Raw genomic sequence first — 12,925 nt, forward strand, 5'->3', positions numbered from 1 at the left:
CTTCTTTTCTGAGTAAAATTAAAAACAATTTGTGAGGATTGCAGTTATGTTCTATTTTCTTCTGATATTTAGCAGTCTGAACAGGGTACTTTTCATGTCCCACTATCTAAGTAGACAATGAATGTAAATATAAAATACAATCATGTGATGACTACTGTCATCATGTGTCAGTGATGTGAATGACTACCTTCAAATAGATTGACAGGCATATGCTAAGAAATGCTCTCTCCTTAGTAAAGTGCTTGAATCCATGTGGTGGTACCTCTCAGTACAGTATGGCCTAAGTTATTTCACACTACAATTGCTATGTTTAGAAGTGTTGGGTTAACAATGTGTCAGGCTGAGGTTCTTTGTTTTTGTGTGTGTGTGCGTGCGTGTGGTCCAGTGACTGGTGTGGAGTAGTTTGCCTCAAGTGATCTGTACCCTAATTTCTGATAATAATTTCAATCTTCTACCCTCCTTGTCTGAGGCTAATTGCAATCCTGAGATTATGCCAAGAACAACATTTTTACATTGGCTGTATTATAAAACTTCCCTGGGGAGAAACCAACATAAAGTTGTGAAGAAAGATTCTAAACAAAATCAAAAACAAAAACAACAAATTAGTAATCTGATACAATGATAATATGGTGATTCTAAACTGATTCATACAGCAGAGAAAATTTCAATTTAAAAAGAAAACATGCTACTTTGAAACAAGTGGGGAAAAACATCTGATTGTACAACTAACATGCGTTTGAAACAGCCAAGATGAGTTCCTGAACTATTCTCTTTAAAACAGTAAAATAGTTGGGCATCATAAATAATAGGCTCCTTAGTGTGAGAATAACGTGTTGGAGGGATTCCAGTAATTATTATGTATAATGAGATGCAGGGTGTGAAATGGGGCCGAAACCAGTAAATCAATAGATATGTTGCTATCAGCCAACTGTTAGTCAGGCTAACTGATTATCTGAAACATTTGTTTAATAATATGGAGATGTAAATAGGGACAAGAACAAACCATGTAATCTGTTAAACCAGCTCTGTTTCTTAATTTGTCAGTCAAAGAATCTAGCATGGAAGGAATCTATTTGGCCTGTTGTCAGTGCTGGCTGTCTGAAGCAAGTCATGTAGTGCCACTCCACTGCCTGTCCTTGTAACCGTGTATGTTTTCCTTTCCAGATAATTATCCAGTTCTTTTTGAATGTGTCATTTTACTCTGCCTCCACCAAACTCCTTGGCAGTGCCTTCTAGATCCTAACCATTTATTGCATAAAAAAGCTTTTCTTATGTTCCCATTGTTTCTTTTGCCTATTACCTCAAATCTGTTCCCTCAGGTTTTTGATCCTTCCACTGATATGAACCCTTTCACCTTATACACTCTATTCAGAATCCTCTTGGTTTGAACATCTCTATCAGCTTTCCTGTCAACAGTCTCCATGGAAAACAGTCCCAACTCCTGCAGTTTCTCATCCCTGGAAGGTGGAGGGTTTTGTTCATGAATGAAACCTGCTTCCTTCAATGATTAACACCCTTTTGTTTCCTTTAGAATTATACCTTTAGATTTATATTGCGTTTTTTACATTCTTCTTACCAAAATTCAATCAATTCACTCTTCTGTGTTAAATATTACTGAGCACCTGTCTGCTCGTTCCACCAAACCAACTTTGTCTTCGATATCAATAGCATTGCTTTGTCTGTTATCTAATCAAAATCAGCGAAAAATGATTTTCCTTAATGGATATATGCTGTTTTTCCTTAATTAACCTGCAATCTATTAATTTTATTATTGTTTATTATTGAATTATTGTTTCCAGAAGCTTCCTCATCATGGAGATAAAACTTGACTGGATTGTAGTCGCTGACCTTTTTGCATCTATTTTGATAAAAAGAGTAACAGTTGCAATTTGCTAGTCATTTGTCTCTATCCACGAGCCTAAGTTAGCAAAGTTTTGGTCAGTACCTCTGCAATTTCTAGTCCTGACTCCAACAGTATCCTCAGATTTACATTATCTGGTCCTGTTATGTTATCAACTTTAAATCCAGTCAGTCTATTCACTTCTTCCTTCCTATCAATTTTAAGCACATTAAATGTCTGAACTAGCTCCTGTTTTACTATGACCTCATTGCTTTCCTGGGTAAAAACATATGTTCAGTATTATTACCTCACTTATGCCACTTCCCTCCTTGCGTAAATCTTTTTAGCAGTAATCAGCCCCACTCCACTCTTTATGTGCCTTAAAGACTTGTGGGTTCTGTTTTTCATGTTTGTTGATTATCTCTTCACATATATTCGAGTTGCTTGTCTTTTTCACTCCCTGCTGAATCTTCTGCGTTCAGCTTGGTTGTTAAATATATTATCTACCTGACATTTGTCAAAAATGCAAGTTTTCTGCTTTCTCTTCCTTTCTATCTCTCTTGTCATCAGACAGCTTTCAGTTTGTTTACCCTACTTTTCCCCTTCATGGGAATACTCCTTGTCTGTGTCTGAAATGTCTTTTCTTTAAAGACGGATTGTAATTCAATTAAAACTTTGCCTGTTCATTTTTAATTTCTGTTACCTGGGCAGATGCTTTCTTAGGAGAAAGTGAGGACTGCAGATGCTGGAGATCAGAGTCAAGAGTGTGTGGTGCTGGAAAAGTGCAGCAAGTCATGCAGCATTCGAGGAGCGGGAGAATCGACATTTCGGGCAGGAGCCCTTCATTAGGCTGTGCTTTTCCAGCACCACACTCCAGATTCATTCTTACCCCATTGAAGATTTTCTCCCCACTGACTTATTCTTACGCATGATTGTCCTTCTCCATAGCCAGTTTAAACCTCATGATACCATCTAAAACTTATGATACATTATCCTTTGAAAACAAACCCATAACCACATTCCTGAAGAAGGGCTGATGCCCGAAACGTCGATTCTCCTAATCCTTGGATGCTGCCTGATCTGCTGCACTTTTCCGGCAACACATTTTTCAGCCATAACCACAACCATCAAGATTGACAAGGGTAGAAGATATATGAGAATACCGTCACCTGCAAGTTTCTCTCCAGGTGCCCATCTAGCTTGGAAACAATAAATAAAGTACGCCAGCTGGTAAAGCCCATCGTATCCCAAATGAACAAAAAGAAGAAAAGGACCAAGAGCCCCTTAATGTTCTGTAGCTAATGCTTGATCCACTTGGCTGACCTCATGCCCAAGCACCATGTTCAGTAATGCCTCCTTTTCACTGGAATGGAAGTGTAATGTTTTAGAAAATACTCCTGAAGACCGTTGAAGAATTCTTTTATTTCTCTCCTCTTTGCACTACTATTTGCATAATGAACATTCCGCCATTATAACTACACTGTCTTTGTACCTCTCAGTAGATTCCTTGCACATTTGGTCTTGTATATTTTTCCTACTAGGCAGTGGTCTGTAGACTACACTGAGTAATGTAATTGTATCTTATTTGTTTCTTTGATCTTGAGTAATAAATTTATCTTTGACCCCTCTGAGACATCCTATATCTCCAGCACTGTAATGATCTCCAAAATAAATAGTGGTCTGTCTCACCTTTCCTTATTTTCCTATTTTTAAGGGACACTTTACATTCAGGAGTATTTCGTCCTGTCCTGTCTTTGAGTCAGATTTCTGTTATTGCCACAACAATATGCTTCCACAAGGTAAAAACAATGACTGCAGATACTAGAAACCAGATTCTGGATTAGTGGTGCTGGAAGAGCACAGCAGTTCAGGCAGCATCCAAGGAGCAGCGAAATCAATGTTTCGGGCAAAAGCCCTTCAGGAATAAAGGCAGTGAGCCTGAAGCGTGGAGAGATAAGCTAGAGGAGGGTAGGGGTGGGGAGAAAGTAGCATAGAGTACAATGGGTGAGTGGGGGTAAGGTTGAAGGTGATCGGTGAGGGAGGAGAGGGTGGAGTGGACAGGTGGAAAAGGAGATAGGCAGGTAGGATAAGTCCGGACAAGTCATGGGGATAGTGTGGAGCTGGAAGTTTGGAACTAGGGTGAGGTGGGGGAAGGGGAAATGAGGAAACTGTTGAAGTCCACATTGATGCCCTGGGGTTGAAGTGTTCCGAGGCAGAAGATGAGGCGTTCTTCCTCCAGGCATCTGGTGGTGAGGGAGCGGCGGTGAAGGAGGCCCAGGACCTCCATGTCCTCGGCAGAGTGGGAGGAGGAGTTGAAATGTTGGGCCACGGGGCGGTGTGGTTGATTGGTGCGGGTGTCCCGGAGATTTTCCCTAAAGCGCTCTGCTAGGAGGTACCCAATCTCCTCAATGTCGAGGAGACCGCATCAGGAGCAACGGATACAATAAATGATATTGGTGGATGTGCAGGTAAAACTTTGATGTATATGGAAGGCTCCTTTAGGGCCTTAGATAGAGATGAGGGAGGAGGTGTGGGCGCAGGTTTTACAGTTCCTGCGGTGGCAGAGGAAAGTGCCAGGATGGGAGGGTGGGTTGTAGGGGGGCATGGACCTGACCAGGTAGTCACGGAGGGAACGGTCTTTGCGGACGGCGGAAAGGCGTGGGAAGGGAAATATATCCCTGGTGGTGGGGTCTTTTTGGATGTGGCGGAAATGTCGGCGGATGATTTGGTTCATGCGAAGGTTGGTAGGGTGGAAGGTGAGCACCAGGGGCGTTCTGTCCTTGTTACGGTTGGAGGGGTGAGGTCTGAGGGCGGAGTTGCGGGATGTGGATGAGATGCGTTGGACCATCCCGCACCTCCGCCCTCAGACCCCACCCCTCCAACCGTAACAAGGACAGAACGCCCCTGGTGCTCACCTTCCACCCCACCAACCTTCGCATAAACCAAATCATCCGCCGACATTTCCGCCACCTCCAAAAAGACCCCACCACCAGGGATATATTTCCCTTCCCACACCTTTCCGCCGTCCGCAAAGACCGTTCCCTCCGTGACTACCTGGTCAGGTCCACGCCCCCCTACAACTCACCCTCCCATCCTGGCACTTGCCCCTGCCACCGCAGGAATTGTAAAACCTGCGCCCACACCACCTCCCTCACCTCTATTCAATGCCCTAAAGGAGCCTTCCACATCCATCAAAGTTTTACCTGCACATCCACTAATATAATTTATTGTATCCGTTGCTCCTGATGCGGTCTCCTTTACATTGGGGAGACTGGGCGCCTCCTAGCAGAGCGCTTTAGGGAACATCTCCGGGACACCCGCACCAATCAACCACACCGCCCCGTAGCCCAACATTTCAACTCCTCCTCCCACTTTGCCGAGGGCATGGAGGTCCTGGGCCTCCTTCACCGCCGCTCCCTCACCACCAGACGCCTGGAGGAAGAACACCTCATCTTCCGCCTCGGAACACTTCAACCCCAGGGCATCAATGTGGACTTCAACAGTTTCCTCATTTTCCCCTTCCCCCACCTCACCCTAGTTCCAAACTTCCAGCTCAGCACTGTCCCCATGACTTGTCCGGACTTGTCCTACCTGCCTATCTCCTTTTCCACCTATCCACTCCACCCTCTCCTCCCTAACCGATCACCCTCATTCCCTCCCCCACTCACCCATTGTACTCTATGCTACTTTCTCCCCACCCCCACCCTCCTCTAGCTTATCTCTCCACGTTTCAGGCTCACTGCCTTTATTCCTGATGAAGGGCTTTTGCCCGAAACGTCGATTTTGCTGCTCCCTGGATGCTGCCTGAACTGCTGTGCTCTTCCAGCACCACTAATCCAGAATATGCTTCCACATCCTATCAATAATAGGCAGATACTGCAAGCATGTCCTGAGTGCATCTCACCCTCCAACAAATGTTTAATGCTGAACACTAATGAAAGCGATAGATCTTCTGAGGAATTGAGAGAGAGATTCACCATTGCAATTCATCAAACTTATTTACCACAGTCCATGCATTTACAGACATGGATTGTAGATCAAATTTAGTCTTAGGTTCAGTCCAACAGAAAGGTACCTATTTTTTCCTTCCTTTATTATTGCCCATCTTTCCTTAGATTCTTTGAACCTTGGTGTTTTCTTTATCGATCGATCTATTTCCCTCTACTCCTCTCACCCATGGGTCGTCATGGTGGCTCAGTGGTTAGTGCTAATGCCTCAGAGCACTAGGGAGCCAGTATTGAGTCCACCTTCGGGCAACTGTCTGTGGAGTTTGCACATTCTCTCAGTGTCTGCTGGGTCCTCTGGTTTCCTCCCACAGTGCAAAGATATGCAGATTAGGTGAATTGGCCATGCTAAATCGCCCATATATTCAGGTATATGCAGATAAGGGTTTCTCTCTCTCGATTCCTCAGAAGACCTGTCACTTTCATCAGTGTTCAGCACTAAACATTTGTTGGAGGGTGAGATGCACTCAGGACATTCTTGCAATATCTGCCTATTTATTTTCACTGCCTCGTCATCATTGTTTCCTGTTTTCCCTTTAGGCTGTGAGATTAAATATGTTCATATTTATAAATATCCTAGCCCCCACTCCCCTAAAGAAAAGCGCAGTTCTGAAGAAAAGTTATTTCGAATTTGAAATATTACCTACTGTCTATCTACACTGGAATTTAGAAGAGTGAGGGGGGAGTCTCATAGAAACATGTAAAATTATGAAGGGAATAGATGAGAGAGAAGGAGAGAGGATGTTTCCATTGGCGGATGAAGCTAAGACAAGAGGGCATAGACTCAAAATTAGAGGGAGCAGATTTAGAACTGAATTGAGAAGGAACTTCTTCACCCTGAGGGTTATGCATCTACGGAATTCCCTGCCCAATGAGGTAGTTGAGGCTTCCTCAGTAAATGTTTTTAAAGCTAAGATAGATAATTTGTTGAACAGTAAAGGAATTAAGGCTTATGGTGAGAGGGCGAGTAAGTGGAGCCGTCTCCATGAAAAGCTCAGTCATGATCTTACTGAATGGCGGAGCGGGCTTGAAGGGCCAAATGGCCTACTCCTGCTCCTAGTTCTTATGTTTTTATGTTCCTATGTACAGGTGCTACCAGACCACAGTGACTCCAGCAATTTTCTATTGTTTAAGAATGTGGTAAATCTTTTGCTGTATTGTCTCCAGTGCCAGGGACACCCTTATTAAATATGGAGACACTTTTTTTTGTTCGTTCATGGGATGTGTGCGTCGCTGGTTAGGCCAGCAATTATTGCCCATCCCTAATTGCCCAGAGAACAGTTCAGAGGCAGCTGCATTGCTGTGAATCTGTAGTTACATGTCAGCCAGATCAGGTAAGGATGGTAATTTCCTTCCCTAAAGGATAGTAGTATTGCATGCATTAGTATGAATATTCCAGATGTAGTCTCACCAATGGTGTAAAATTGCAGCAAGGCATTCTTGTTCTTGTATTCTAATCCCCTTGTCTTAAAGGTAACATATCATGGCTCCCAAAGTCACATTCTGTGCCAAGCCTCAGCGAGGTGTGTCGCTTTATTTAAGAAAAGAGCTAGCTGATATCAGGTGCAAAAAGCAAATAATTTTAGCAGTTTTCCTTAATTTCCTAACTTCAAGTGAACTTTCAGTGGAGACCCTGCTTCAGTCTGAGAAATTTTAGTCAGATTTTTAAATGGTAAATGAGAGCAAAACTTAGTTTTGTGAAGAGTTTAAGAATTCCTCAGTTACTAACTGCTGGCATCTAGTACTGTCATCTAACTTTGATTTGTTGTTTGGCTCCTGAAACTACCTGAAGTTGCTTCCAGGATGAATGTATTCCAATTTGGTCAAGGGGTATCCGATCAAAGGTGATTGCGTGTAATAGCTTTCTGCAGTGTTTTCAAACCCTGATGTCGGCTGCAAGATAATTACTTAAAGATAATAGAAATGTTTGAAAGCCTTGTGAAGAACTGAAAATAGGATTCAGGACCAAATAATACTAATATAGTGTTATTAAAGGATCGAATATTTAGGGAAATAGAGTACTTGTTCATTGAATTATAAGATTTTTCTTTTTTTTTCAGAATATGATAGACTGGGATTTCTGCTGAAGTTAGATTCCAAAATGTAAGTAGAAACTTTAACTAACTGTTAATTCAAGTAAATTGAGCACATTTGTTTTTAAGGTATTCTAGCATTCTGCTCAAGGCAGAGTATCTTGGTCATTGATGCAGGTATCGAGAGACGTTGCAGGCAAAGACTCTGATTCTGAAATGTTGTCCTGTATTTCTATTTCATAACTATTGATGATTGCTATGCATATAAAAGCGGATACCATTCACTTGCTGCATAAAAAAATTTCTTCACATCGTCATTGTGCCTTTTGCCAATTATCTTAAATCTATGCCCACAGGTTATCAGTTCTTCCTTCAATGAGAACAATTTCATCCTATCTATTCTGACTAGTCCCACTTCAGTTTGTATACCTCGATAAACTTTCCTCTCAACCTTCTCCAAATAGAACAGTCCTAAGTTCTCCAACCTTGTGCCACTGAAGTTTGTCATTTCTGGAGCCGTTCTCAGAAATTATCTTCGACAGCACATTCCACCACCCCTACCACCTAAAAGGACAAGGGCAGCAGATCAATGGGAAAGTGACCACTTGCAGATTGTTCTTGAGGTCACTCACCATTCTGATTTAGAAATATTTGCCATTCTTTCATTGTTGCTGGTTTAAACTCTTGGAGCTCCCTTCTGAATAGTGTTCTAGATGTACCGATGGCAAATGAACTGCAGCAGTTCAAGAAAGCGGCTCACTGTTACTTTGTCGAGTGCAATTAGGAATGGGCTAGCCAGTGTTAGCCTAGCCAGTGAAGCCCACATTTCCAAAATGAATAAGAAAAATAAAAAAAAGGCTGATCCACAGTTCATACAGGTTTTATAAAAATTTCTGACTTTTGTGTAGTGTAAACTTGTCCTTATAAAGGTTTACACTACACAAAGTGTAATAACTGCCTCTAGTTTTGGACTTTTCTACCTGGGGAGAAAGACTTCGGCTGTTCACCTTAACTATGTCTCCCATGATTTTATAAAATTCTATAAGGTCATCCCTCAGCCTCCTATGCTGCAGGGATTGACGTCCCAGCCTATCCAGCTTCTCCTCATAACTGAAACCTTGTAGTCTCAGTAACATTCTTGTATATCATTTTTGCACCCTTTCCAGTTTAATAATATCTTTCCTGTAGCAAGGTGACCAGAATTGTATGAAATACTCCAAATGTGACCAATGTCTTGTACTGCTGTAACATGATGTCCCAACTCCTGCATTCGAAGCCCTAACCAATGAAGGCAAACGTGCCAAATGCCTTCTTCTCCACTCTATCTAATTGTGATATCACTTTGTACCTGCACCCCTAGATCTCTCTATTCGACAACATTCCCCAGGGCCTTACCATTAACTGTGTCAATCCTGCCCTGGTTTGACTTACTAAAATGCAACACCTTGACTTTATCTGAATTAAACTCCATTTGTCATTCTTTGGCCCACTTTTCTTGAAGAATAACGATGTAAACATGTAACAGTAATGTTATTCAAGTTCTGCAATTTCTGTCTATCATCAGTTGACATTGGCATTTTCTTTGCAAAGAGCAATTTCCCTGCCTTCAGTTCCAAAATGTAAGTCCAAAGTTCTGGAATTTCCTCTATAAATCTCCCACCTTTGTCCTTTTTCAGAGACTCTTTAAAGCTTATCTCTCTGACCAAACGTTTGGTCATCTTTCCCACCTTGGCTTTGGATCTGAATCTAATTTTGGTTTATTATGCTTCTGTAAAGCTCCTTTCACCATTCAAGTCATTACTGTGTCTTCATTATTCTCAATGTCATGAGAACAATTTGGGAATTGCAGTGGTAAGATTATTTACTCCAGTAGAAAAAAACACCATGTATTTGTTTGACAATACCAGGAGAAAAGGAGGAAGCTACAATTCATCAAGAGATAACTGTGGGTTTTGATTGATGCAAGTTTCACATCTAACACAGCTTAAAATTAATCTCTTTAAAAAAATCATGAGTTAATTATAACTAATTGACAGCCCTTAGAACAGCAAACTTTTAGTGATACAATTAGGATGTTAAAGCTAATTATTTACTTTCCCAATGGTTCCATGCAGTAGAGGCTTGAAATGTTTGCTATAAAGTAGTTTTGACTGGTGATGTACTGGATGCAACTTAGCTGACATATGTTTGCAAGTGTGTTTTGGAGAATCAACCTATATGCTGAATATTACTTCACGAAATCTTGTTGGACATTGAGCTGAACTTCAAACCTTACATTCTAACCATCATCAAGACATCCTATTTTAACTTTCACAATAATGTAATTTTTTACCCTATGTCAACCCCATTGTCACATTTTGTATTAAGAGATGGAGAGGTTGCAGTTACTTACTCAAAGTGAGGAATGTTAATGTTGAGAAATGAAGAATGCAGTCATTTCAGGTACAGTTTGGTGTTGACAATTACACCTCCCAATAATGGCTAGCAACCTGAATTGTGAAAGCTTTGCTGATTTTCATTTGCTTCTTGCTAAGATGAATGTACCCACTCTGTTGCAACTGAGAACTGTTAACTCAGTACAGAACGTAGATACTGAGCCTGAATTCTCTCTAGTATCTTAAACCTCTTCCACCTACAGTGTGCATTCACCCAGTGAGCCATTCAAAATCTCTTCTTATATTTGTTTAACTGCACTTACAAATGCATATTCAATGCAGGAATAACTTCATTTAATTTAGAGCAAATCCAAGACTAAATAACAAACTCAGAACAGATGTTAGCATGAAGTACATGATTAATACATTTTACTTTATTACCTTTGTTCTGTTTATTTTGTCAGTTTTCTTTCTTATTAATCTGGAAATGTTCCCTTCAGAGCACAATAACAGCTATTAAAATGCCAAATTTGTACACCTGACATGCTCCAGCTGCATGCTGCAGATTTTGTGGTCTTTTCAACTTCTGCTGTTTCACCGAAAGTAATTCGTCAGAAGAAAAACAACACTGAATAGCTTCTGAGCAACATACAAAATTTAGATATGAGTTTTGTTGAAATTTCCAAGCTTACTATGCTGATGATTGCACATTACAGCGACCATGATGATGATGTCATCATATTTTTTGATTCTTAAGCAATTTATAAGATGTCATTCATAAAGATTTAATCTGTCTATTTAACAAAAGCATTTGAAAAGAAGGACTTAAGATATTACACACATTTATGCGTATAATTTCTTATAAACGCAAGTCGTTTTTCCAGAACAGGTACCTGATTCTAGAATTTGGTGTAGCCTTGAGCCATGACAATCACCCTATAATTTTTGCAGCTATCTCTTAAACTTCATGGAGGAACTTGACTCATTTGAGCTTGTAGACAGGATTCAAAAAGGTTACAGATCATGAAATTCTAAATTTATTTGGAATGTAAAGGTGTTACTTCATGTGTGCATTCTAATCGAGCACTGATAAAAATTGAAAGCAACAAGTGCAGGAAATCACAGCGGGTCAAGCAACATCAAAGGAAAAAGGGCAAGCTAATGTTTTGAGTCTGGATGATTCTTTATCAGAACTGAAGTGAAGTGTAGAGGGACAGCATTTATGCTATACTTTGGGGGAGGTGGTGGTGGGGCTGGGGGAAGTGGGTGTAGGGTGTTGGTGGAGAAAAGATGTGAATAGTTTATATTAAGTGATTGGAATATGACATTGACATGACAATGGTGTGTCTCCTGCCAGACTTGAAAGGACAGTAACCAAAAGAGAAAATGCTGGAAAATCCCAGCAGGTCTGGCAGCATCTGTAAGGGGAGAAAAGAGCTGACGCGCATTGGGCGGGGCGGAGGGGGAGGGGGGTGGAATGCTGGTGCTGGTGCTAGTGGTTGTGGAATGGACTAAGTGTCCAGGATGGAATGATCCCTGTCAAATGCAGATAGGGGGGTTAAGGGGAAGATGTGTTTGGTGATGGTGTTCTGTTACAATTGTCTGAAATGACAGGGAATGATCCTTTGAATGCGAAGGCTGGTGGAATTAAAAGTGAGGACAAGAGGATCCCAAACATGCTGTTGAGGGTGATGGAAAGGGACAAAGGCGGAAGCAAGGTTGACAGGTCGGATGCAATAGAGGGCCCTGTCAACCTCAGTGGGTGGGAAACCACGTCACGGAAGGAGTAGTCCATGTCCACAGAGCTGCTTTAGAATGTGGCAACATAGGCGAAGGAACTGGGAGAATGGGATGGAGTCCTTGCTGCCAATGGGTGTGCCAAGCCGTGGTGAAGATAGCTATGGGAGTCCCTGGCTTTGCAGTGGATGGTAGTGGACAGTTTATTTCCTGAAATGTAGAAAAAGAGGCTAAAAGCAAAAGAAGGGAAGTGTTGCAAATAGATGATGTGAAATTTATAGAGGGGGGGAAATTGGAGGCAAAATGAAGTGTACTAGTGGGAGCATGAAGCGGCACTGAATCAGTCTTGATATACTGAAATAAAGTTGCGGGAGTAGGCCAGTGTGAGACTGGAACATGCATTGTTCCTCAAAATTCATAAAGAGGCTAGGCATAACCAGGACCCATGTGGGTCCCCATAGCCACTCCTTTGACTTGCAGAAGTGAGATGCATTGAAGGAGAAATTGTTCAGTGAGAATACCAGTTCAGCCAAACAGAGGAGCATGGTGGTGGATGGGGATTAGAACATAGAACAAAGAGCAGTACAGGCCCTTCAGCCCACGATGTTGTGCTGAGCATTTATCTGAATCTAAGATCAACCTAACCTATACACCCCTCCGTTTACTGCTGTCTCTGTGCTTGTCCAGCAGTCAGAGACATAGAAATGTATAGCATGGAAACAGACCCTGAGGTCCAACTCAACCATGCCGACCAGATATCCCAACCCAATCTAGTCCCACCTGCCAGCACCTGGCCCATATCCCTCCAAACCCTTCCTATTCATATACCCATCTAAATGCCTTTTAAATGTTACAATTGTACCAGCCTCCACCACTTCCTCTGGCAGCTCATTCCATACAAGTATCATCCTCTGCGTGAAAAAGTTGCCCCTTTGC

The 12,925-nt window shown here is 41.8% G+C and overlaps 1 protein-coding gene across 4 annotated transcripts in view; it reads left to right on the top strand.

Annotated features, from left to right (window-relative positions):
* The window catches only part of LOC122554242 (CMP-N-acetylneuraminate-beta-1,4-galactoside alpha-2,3-sialyltransferase-like), a 506,893-nt gene that overhangs the window by 66,528 nt on the left and 427,440 nt on the right, over nt 1–12,925 (top strand). For all 4 annotated transcript variants that reach the window (XM_087990522.1, XM_087990523.1, XM_043698959.2 and 1 more), the window contains exon 3: nt 7,905–7,947. In XM_087990522.1, the coding sequence (XP_087846648.1) occupies nt 7,905–7,947 (43 nt within the window). The remainder of the gene's footprint in view (nt 1–7,904; nt 7,948–12,925) is intronic.

The sequence above is a fragment of the Chiloscyllium plagiosum genome, unplaced genomic scaffold (assembly GCF_037043375.1).
Source record: "Chiloscyllium plagiosum isolate Xiang-an unplaced genomic scaffold, Cpla_swu_hap1 HiC_scaffold_9, whole genome shotgun sequence".
Lineage (NCBI taxonomy): Eukaryota > Metazoa > Chordata > Chondrichthyes > Orectolobiformes > Hemiscylliidae > Chiloscyllium > Chiloscyllium plagiosum.